An 8,523-nucleotide genomic window follows, 5' to 3' on the forward strand; every position below is an offset into this window, starting at 1 on the left:
GACCCCCCACAAGCACAAAAATCCCTGTAAAGGAGTGAGGAGCTGCTGTCACCCTCGCCACGCCCCTGAGGGACAGTTCTGGGTGCCACCGGGCCAGCTGGACCTGGGGTGACCCTAAAAATGGGTGTCCCTCTTTATGTCCCCACTGTCATGCCCAGCGCTGACCTGGGAAAAGGGGGGAGTCAGGGTAAAAAAGCAGAAACAGCGAAATGTTGGGGTTCTTTGGTTCATGCCATCCTAACCCCTTCTGCCCCCGTCCTGGGGGAGCTGGTGAGGCACAGAGAGGTGCTGCCTGTCCAAAACTGGGGTCCCGGTGCGTGGCTCTGGTTTGTCCCCTCTGTGGTGGCACCAGGTGGGGTCAGTGCTCGTCCCCCTCCCCGGAGAGGGAACCAGGGGAAGCGGTGCCACCCACGGGCTGGGGCAGGAGCAAAGGAATATTTGTTTTCTCTCCTCGCTCTGGGAGCTGGGGCTGGCTCTGATAGAGCGGGGGGACCCTCTGGATGTCCCCGTGCCCCCCAAACCCAGCGAGCAGCAGCCGGACCGCTCTCCCCGCCAGGCCGCAGAGCTCTGCCGGCCGGCACGCAGGGGGTTAAGCATCCCCATCTCGCTCACACTTGAGACGTCACCGTCACCAGTGGCGTGGGGGGGCCGGGGGGCTATGGTGGTCTTTGTGGTGCATTCGGCAGCTGGCGCAGGGCGGCTCACGCAGGCGGCGGGCGGCTCGTCCCCGACACCCCGCGCTCGCCACATCCCGCAGCCTCCCGGCCACCGGCACCGCCTGCGGGCTACCACCGCCACGGTGAGCGCGGGGCCACCACGGCCACGGGGACAGGGATGTCACCAGGCCTGGGAGCAGGGCGAGGGGCTGGCTGTGTCCCCCAGGGGACTGGAGCCCCCTTCTCTGCTCTGCACCGCACCCCGCTGCTCGCCAGGACCGGGGGTGCTGGGTGGGGTGGGTGCCGCTGGGGTGGGCGATGCTGGGGTGGGTTCGCCCCTCCTGGGCTCGTGGTGGCCCCGGGTGGGTGCGGGCGCACGGGTGGGTGCCCGCCCGCGCCGGCGGGGAGCTGCGGCTCGGCTCCGGCAGCCCTGCGGTAAATCCGGTTGCTCAGCCGCAGCCGCAGCCGCAGCCGGGCACAGGCGAGCCCCCCGCACCCCTCCCGGCCCCGCTCGGCCCTATGGGGGGCTCACACACCCCTCCGGCCAGGGAGCCCCTCAAACCGGGGTGGGTCACCGCGTTGAGAAGCCCCAGCTCCACCCTGCTCAGGGTTTGGGGTGCCCTGGTTATTGCTGGGGTGGGATCTGGCCGCGGCACCCCAATTCCCGGGATAAGCTGTGCCCCGCATGGAAAATCCTTCAGGCACCGCGCTCCCGACCCTGCCATGGGCGGGGGGCAGAACCGGGGGGGCTCGGCGGCGGCGGGGGGCACCCAGCGGGCACCCAGCGGGATCCCGGCGGGCGCGGGGCTGCGGGGAGCGGGGCCGGCTCCAGGGGAAGGGGCAGGCAGCCCCCGGCCGGGGCTGCGGCGCTGCACCAGGCTGCGGTGCCCAAGGCGATGCTGCGCCTCCAGCACGGGGGCACAGCCCCAAAACGGGGCCGCGGGGCATCGCTGCCCCTCCGGCGCCGCCAGCCCGGGCACTGCCGGCTCGCAGGGATGCTGCTGGATGCAGGATTCGGAGCAGGAGAGGGGGTTCACCCCATCGGCTGGGTTGTCCCCATGGAGGTGACACCCGCCGTGGGTCCCCATGGGGCAGGATGCTCGTTCGGGGCGTGCGGGATGAGGGGCAGGTTCTGGGGCAGGGCTGGGGTGCAACGAGGCCACCGCAGGGAGGGACAGAAGCCGGGGCCACCTCGGGTGTGGCTGGGGACAGGGCGCTGCTGATCCCAGCCCTCCTGAGGCAGCACGTTCCTCTGTGAGCGCTGTGAGCCGGTTTGGGGGTGTCTCTCCCAGCCGTTTTGGGGTGTGCACTGGGGGGACCCCTCGCCCTCTCCCACAGCTCCCCTGGGAGGGATGTACCGTGACCCCCCCCGGGCCAAGTGCCACGGGGGAGTTTAAACACCTGAGACCAAGGAAATGGCACAAAACGGCAGCTGAGCCTCAAGCCGAGCCACCCCCCAGCCCAAGGGGCTGCAGCAAACCCCAAACCCCATCCCTGGCACCCAAACCTTGTGCCACAGCTCTGGAGCCACTCCGGGGTGTCCTCACTTTGGGGACCCCCCCGTGCCCCTTCCCTGGGCACAGGCAGAGCTCAGCAGTGACAAATCCCAGCCCCAAGCTGCCCGTCAAGGACGATGGTGGCACGGGCATGAGGATGCCCTCACACTGCTCACAGCCTGTGTGCCAGTACCAGAGCAGAGCAGGTGCCAATCCCCCACCCTCCAACTGCCCCAGCACACCAGGGACACCCCAGGGACCCCCCAGCACACCAGGGACACCCCAGTGTCCAGCAGGATGAACCTCGTGGTCACTGCTCCAGAGCAGCTCTGGGTGTGTTTGGTGTACCCCAGTGACCCCAAAAACCAGCTGCATTTCAGGCTTGAGCAGCCCCAGTGTAAATTCAACACTTACTGGGGCTGGGAGGAGGAGGAGGAGGAGGAGGAAGGCAGAGCCATCACTGCTGATGCCAAGGGTCTGTGCTGGGGCTGGGCTGGGGGAGGCACAGCCCCATTCCAGGCACGAGGCCACCCCATCCCTCCCCCCCGCTGCTCCAGCTCCCCCTTTCCCCTTCCCCAACCTCATTAATTAAACCCAAGCGTTTAATTACAACCCGCTGAGTCCCGCGGCTGCTCCCGGCTCCTGCTGACACCAAGGGGCCAATCCTGACCCCCCCACATCCCTGTAGGAAAGGTGGGGTGCAAGGAACTGGGGGAGCATCCTGTTGTCTGCAGGATTTGGGTTGTGGCTCGTGGGCAGCAGAAAGGGATTTTCACATAGCAGGAAAGAGCAAACCCAACTCTGGAGCTGGGAAAGTCATCCCTGGGGGTCTTGGCCTCTGCAAGGAGAGATGGGGACAGATGGCTCCACTCTGGGGTTGTCCCCAAGCTGTGGCTGGTCCCATAAGGGGTGAAGAGGGATGGGGATGCTCAGTCTGGTGAGATCCCAGTGGCAATAAAAAATAATTAAGGTAAATGAGGTGAAGGCTGGTGGCAGTATGAGGTGGGGGGAGATGCAATGCTTCCCCACGTGCTCACATACTGATGGGTCCCCAGGGCAGGGAGGTGCCCAGTGGGGTGCCCTGACCCTCCTGCCCTCGTGCCCACAGGTCCCTGCCAGCCCATGAAGTGACCCAGGCAGGTGGCACAGCCCCTGCTCCTGCCAAAGCCACCACAGCCACACCAGGCACTGAGGTAAGGCCCAAGGAGTGGCTGTGGGGTGGGTGGGATGCTCTGCCGTGGGCACCAGACCCCCAAACTGAGTCTGTAGGACACAATTCCCACTTGGGGTCTTCCCCTGTCCATGGGGATGCCCAGCCCCATAACCCAGGGGAATGACATGACACCGTGGGGGTCACCTGGGGCAGCCCCCCGTCCTTTGGGGATGCCAGGGCTGGGGAATTGGGGTGTCTCAGGGGTGGCAGCATGGCCAGGGGTGCTCCCAGACCCTCACCCCTCTTCCTTCCCACCTCTGGAACTGGCTGGGAGAGCTGTCACAGCCCAGGGGATGCTGGCAGGGGTGGGCACAGGGAGGTGCCGTGGTGGTGGCCCTGGGGGGCTCAGGGGTGTCTGGCCAGTGGCACTGGTGCTGTTCCACTCTGTTCTGTTTCTCTCGCTCAGGTCTGCTGGCCATGGGCAACCTGATAAAGGTATTGGGCAAAGATTTAGAAAACTGTCCTCATTTTTTCCTGGATTTTGAAAGTAAGTCCCATGAGTAGGGTGGGCGTGGGGAGGGTGTCAGGGCTGTGCAGAGGATGGGGACAGGCACAGTGTCCCCGAGCAGCTCCGTGTCCCCAGGTGCCTTGGGGCCCTGAAAATGTCTCCAAAATGAGGCAGGGGATCGAGACCCCAGGAGATGCCCCATCCCTCAGACATCCTGGCTGAGTGGTGGGATGCAGGATGCAGCAGGACCCAGCCCGGGACCACCTCAGGCACACACCCACTGCTGGTGGCCCTGGTGGCCGTGTGGCTCCTCCCGTGACACCAGCAGGACAGGGACAGCCTGCAGGCTGGGAAAGGAGGAGGGGATGATCCGTGCCACCTGCGCTGCTGGCAAGGTCGGTGTGGTGGCTGCAGCCTGTGACGAGTGATGGGGAGCAGGGACCTGCCTCAATTTCCCCCCGGATCTGGGCTAAGGGACAGGCAAGGACAGCTGGTGGCTCCTCCAGGCTGGACACGGGGGCGGCAGGACACGGTGGCCGCTGTGACAGGATGCCAGGCTGGGCACAGCCCCAAGGCTCCCCCGGCTCCTCCTCCCGAAATTCCTCCCAGGGCACAGCTCAGAGCAAGAGTGAGGAGGATGAAAAGAGTGCGGTGGCATCTGCTCGCCCCAGCCCCGGCCCCAGTTCCATCCCCAGCTCCCCACACCACCTCCGACTCCAGCACCCCCCAAAATACCCCGGGCTGGGGTTACACAGCCCCCCATTCCCACGGCGAGGGACCTTCCTGCTCCTCCTGGCTCCTTTGAGGCAGCACAAACCTTTCCTTGCCTCCAGCCCCTCCACAGCCCCCTGGCACAGGTTCTGGGGGCTCCCTCATTTGGGGGCTGGCTCTGCACTCGAGTCGGGGTTTGGCTGCAGCCAAGACTCCAGGGATTTCCCTGCGGCTTCTCCTCCCTTCGCTCCTCCCTCTCCATCACCCCATCCAGCGCTCATCACCATCGGGGGGGAAGAGGCTGCACCGGGGCCGGGAGCAGCCCCGGGGTGACCCCCGGAGCCCCCGGGAGCAGCGGGGGGAGGACGGGGCTCCGGCCGCCGCCGCTGCCCCAGCCCAGCGCCTCTTCCCCGGGCTCCACCTCACCATCACGCTTTTTTTCCTCTTGTTTCTTCTCTTGCAGGTTTCACATGGGGAACCTTCTAAAAGTGTTGACTTATAACGAACTTGACCAAGGCCCTAATTTTTTCCTTGACTTTGAAAGTGAGATGGGATTTTTATTTGCCGTTTTCGTTTCGTACTTATCCTGAGTTCCACATCCACACCATTTTGAGTTCTTTGTCCCCCCCCCTCACCCCCGTCGCCCATCGCATCGCGCCCATCCCAGACGTCCTCCCCCCACCTTTGTCCTCCGGGGGTGTCCCCGGGGAGGGGGGCCAGACCCGTGGCCGGGGGCTGTCGCTCCTCACCTCTCCCCGACCCTCGGGGCACTTCGCAGCCTCTTGGGGCCGAGCGCTGCTCGGGGACCCCTCGCGGTGAGCAGGACCGAGGGCACAGGGCAGCCAGGAGTCACCCCCACCTGCCCCCCACTCCACGGCTTGACTCGAGCTCGGGCAAGGAGAGCGGATCAGGGGGAGCATCCCGCCAGGAAGGGCCGGCGGGGGAGCCCGGGGATGGGGTGCTGGCACCCCGATCCGGCTCTCGCCGCCCCGGGCCCCGCTGAGAGCCCTCCGGGTTTCTCTCCCCGGGGCGCTGCCCTGCAGATGCGCAGCCGACGGAGGCCGAGACAGCGGTGTGGAACCAGGTGAACGCCGTGCTGGAGGAGGCGCAGACCATCCTGGCCGAGCTGCAGTCCTACACGGGCGCGGGGCAGGAGATCCGAGAGGTGGGTGCAGCCCCGGCGCTCCCCGCCCGCGCACCCACCGCGTTTTGGGGTAACAGCCGGAGCTGTCCCCTCGCAGGCCATCCAAAACCCCGGGGACCTGCGGCTGCAGGAGCGCGCCTGGAGCGCCGTGTGCCCCCTGGTCGCCAAGCTGAAACGCTTCTACGAGTTCTCCCTGCGGCTGGGTGAGTGCCTGACCTCCCCCGCATCCTCCCCGTGCATCCCGCATCCCTGCCCGCAGGCTGCGAGCGCCCGGCCCTGCAGCGTGTGCTCGGCTCGGGATGCTGAGCTGTGCCTCAGTTTCCCCTGGGGGGTGTGGAGGTGCAGAGGGGGACCGGGGGTGTTCTGTCCGCAGAGAACGCCCTGCGGAGCCTGCTGGAGGCCCTCACCAGCCCCCCCTACGCCCCGACCCAGCACCTGGAGCGGGAGCAAGCCCTGGCCAAGCAGTTCGCCGAGATCCTGCACTTCACCCTCAGCTTCGACGAGCTCAAGGTGCCTCCCTGTGCGGGGTGACAGCGAGGGGGAGTCCCCAAACCGGGACCCTGCCAAAGCTGTGAGCCAGCAGAGTCCCTTGGGACCCCTAACCCTGGTGTCCCCCCCTCAGATGACCAACCCTGCCATCCAGAACGACTTCAGCTACTACAGACGCACCATCAGCCGGAATCGCATCAACAACCTGCAGGTGACAGGACTCTGCTGTGCCCCTGTCCGGGGGTGGCCTCCCCCAGGGGTTCACGGGGCTGGAAATGGCTTGGGGGGGCTCAGCCACCCCAGTGACCCCCATCACACCCCCCCAGCTGGATGCAGAGAGCGAGGTGAACAACGAGATGGCCAACAGGATGTCCCTCTTCTACGCCGAGGCCACCCCCATGCTGAAAACACTCAGCAATGCCACCACCAAGTTTGTCTCAGAGGTGAGGGAGGCTGGGGGGACCCTCAGGGTGGGTGGAGAACCCCTCCAGCCCCCCCCCCCCACACACATGGGGCTGGGGGTGGAAACAGCAGCTGGGACCTGCTGGGTTTCAGAACAAGACCCTCCCCATCGAGGACACGACCGACTGCCTGAGCACCATGGCCTGCGTGTGCAGGGTGATGCTGGAGACCCCGTGAGTGCCCTGCTTTGGGGTTTGGGGGGACATCTCGGTGCTGGGGTCCCTCTGCCACCCCAGCCAGGCTCAGGCTGCTCTCTGCTGGCACAGGGAGTACCGGAGCCGCTTCACCAACACGGAGACCCTGCTCTTCTGCATGAGGGTGATGGTTGGAGTCATCATCCTCTACGACCACGTCCACCCCGTGGGGGCCTTTGCCAAGACCTCCAAGATCGATGTGAGTGGTCTTGGGGTGATAGCTGTGGGGTCACTGATCCCAGGGGTCCCTCTCCCTGGTTTGAGCAGTGAGGAGGAGGATGGGGAGGAAGGGGGACAGTCCCCTGTGGGTCTCACAGCCCCTCTCTCTGCCTCCATCAGATGAAAGGCTGCATTAAAGTCTTGAAAGACCAACCCTCAACCAGCACCGAGGGGCTCCTGAACGCTCTGAGGTGAGACGGGGCTTGGGGACACAGAGGGGACAGGGTGGCTTCCCCCAGGAGCACTGTGGGGTGACAGCAGACAGGGTCGGGGGGCTGTGACCTGTGTCCCCTCCCCATCCAGGTACACCACTCGGCACCTCAACGACGACACCACGTCCAAACAGATCCGGGCCCTGCTGCAGTGAGCGCGGGGCGGCACCGGAGCCGCAGCCACCGTGTCACCGACGCCCATGACCATCCAGCTCATTTTGTACAGAGGGAAAAGGGACAAGGAGGAATGCACAGAAATACTAAAAGCGAATCGAAACGGCCCCGGGCCGCCCACCCCCGCCATGCCCTCCTGCCCCCCCCTTCCCGCCCCCAAATCAGCACCCGCTCCTGGACACGGGGTGCGGGTGGCACCGGGGGGACACCGTGCCAAGGGGGGCCGGGGCCGGGCGGGAGAGACCCGGGCAAGGGAAGCGCTGATGGGGCTGGCAGCAGGGTGCCCATGGCACGGGGGCACGTGGGGAGGGGGCAGGTGGTGTCCCTGTCCCCATCCTGGTCCCCAAGCGAGGAGGAGGGAGAGGATGAGGAGGAGGAGGAGAAGGAGAAGGAAGGAGAATCGCTGCACTGACTCTGGAGGAAATGGCTCAGTCTCACCTGGTAGATTTTTAATATGAGCAATTAAATCCACACTCACCTCTTCTTTTCTACATTTTTTTTTGGGTGTGAAATAAAATGACATTTAATCTGTTCGTGGCCGGAGCGGGGCTGTCTCTGCTGTGTCCCACCCTGTGACCGTGTCCCCTCTCTGTGACACCCTGAGTGACAAATCCCCCTTCCCACAGTGACCAGGAGGGACAAACAGCGCAGGGTGTCGCCCGTGCAGCCCCGACTCAGCCCAGCCAGGGCCCCTCCTTCCCCAGTTCAGCGGCGCACTGGCAGGACTGGGAGGACTGGGATGCTGCTGGAGACACCGGGGCCGGTGCCTTTGCCGGCAGGTGGCCCTGTGACACCGCGACATCGCAGCCACGCTGGCCCGTCCACGCCAAGCCAAGCCAACCCTGGGGGCACCCACACATCTCGCACCCCCACCCGCAACCCCCCGAGCTGGGGGAGACCCTCGAAGGGCAGGACCCCGTCCCAGCCCTTGGCTGGGGCTGTGTCACCCCCCCAAAAAGGGACCCTCAGGACTGTCCTCAGCGTGGCACAGGGCCAAGTCCCCTGGGATTTGACCCCTCCTTCCCATCACCTTTCCCACCTGCTGACCCCTCCCTGTCCTGCATGTCACGGAGGGGACGACAAGGGACACCCCATGGGTGACACC

At 65.7% G+C, this 8,523-nt stretch overlaps 1 protein-coding gene across 2 annotated transcripts; it reads left to right on the forward strand.

The window, feature by feature from the left end:
- Positions 1–630: 630 nt before the first annotated feature.
- Positions 631–7,960, forward strand: LOC306811859 (CYFIP-related Rac1 interactor A-like). 2 transcript variants are annotated; one of them, XM_079325905.1, is made up of 13 exons: positions 642–799; positions 3,261–3,345; positions 3,772–3,852; positions 4,988–5,067; positions 5,568–5,689; positions 5,766–5,871; positions 6,042–6,178; positions 6,291–6,368; positions 6,484–6,600; positions 6,713–6,792; positions 6,886–7,012; positions 7,153–7,223; positions 7,336–7,960. In XM_079325905.1, exons 4-13 carry the CDS (start codon positions 4,995–4,997, stop codon positions 7,397–7,399), a joined length of 975 nt encoding a protein of 324 aa, XP_079182031.1. In that variant the 5' UTR covers positions 642–799; positions 3,261–3,345; positions 3,772–3,852; positions 4,988–4,994; the 3' UTR covers positions 7,400–7,960. The 2 variants fall into 2 exon arrangements, with proteins under 2 accessions (XP_079182032.1, XP_079182031.1); XM_079325906.1 differs by lacking the exon at positions 4,988–5,067 and having other exon boundaries at positions 631–799; positions 7,336–7,951.
- Positions 7,961–8,523: the final 563 nt, after the last annotated feature.

This window comes from Erithacus rubecula (genome assembly GCF_903797595.1).
Source record: "Erithacus rubecula genome assembly, chromosome: 23".
NCBI lineage: Eukaryota > Metazoa > Chordata > Aves > Passeriformes > Muscicapidae > Erithacus > Erithacus rubecula.

What these genes read in the sequence shown, in the direction of transcription:
- LOC306811859 (XM_079325905.1), top strand. Translation starts at nt 4,995, where the DNA reads ATGGGGAACCTTCTAAAAGTGTTGACTTATAACGAACTTGACCAAGGC. An exon ending in TTTTTTCCTTGACTTTGAAA is followed by an intron (nt 5,068 to 5,567) that starts GTGAGATGGGAT and finishes GCTGCCCTGCAG; the next exon opens with ATGCGCAGCCGACGGAGGCC. An exon ending in AGGGTGATGCTGGAGACCCC is followed by an intron (nt 6,793 to 6,885) that starts GTGAGTGCCCTG and finishes CTGCTGGCACAG; the next exon opens with GGAGTACCGGAGCCGCTTCA.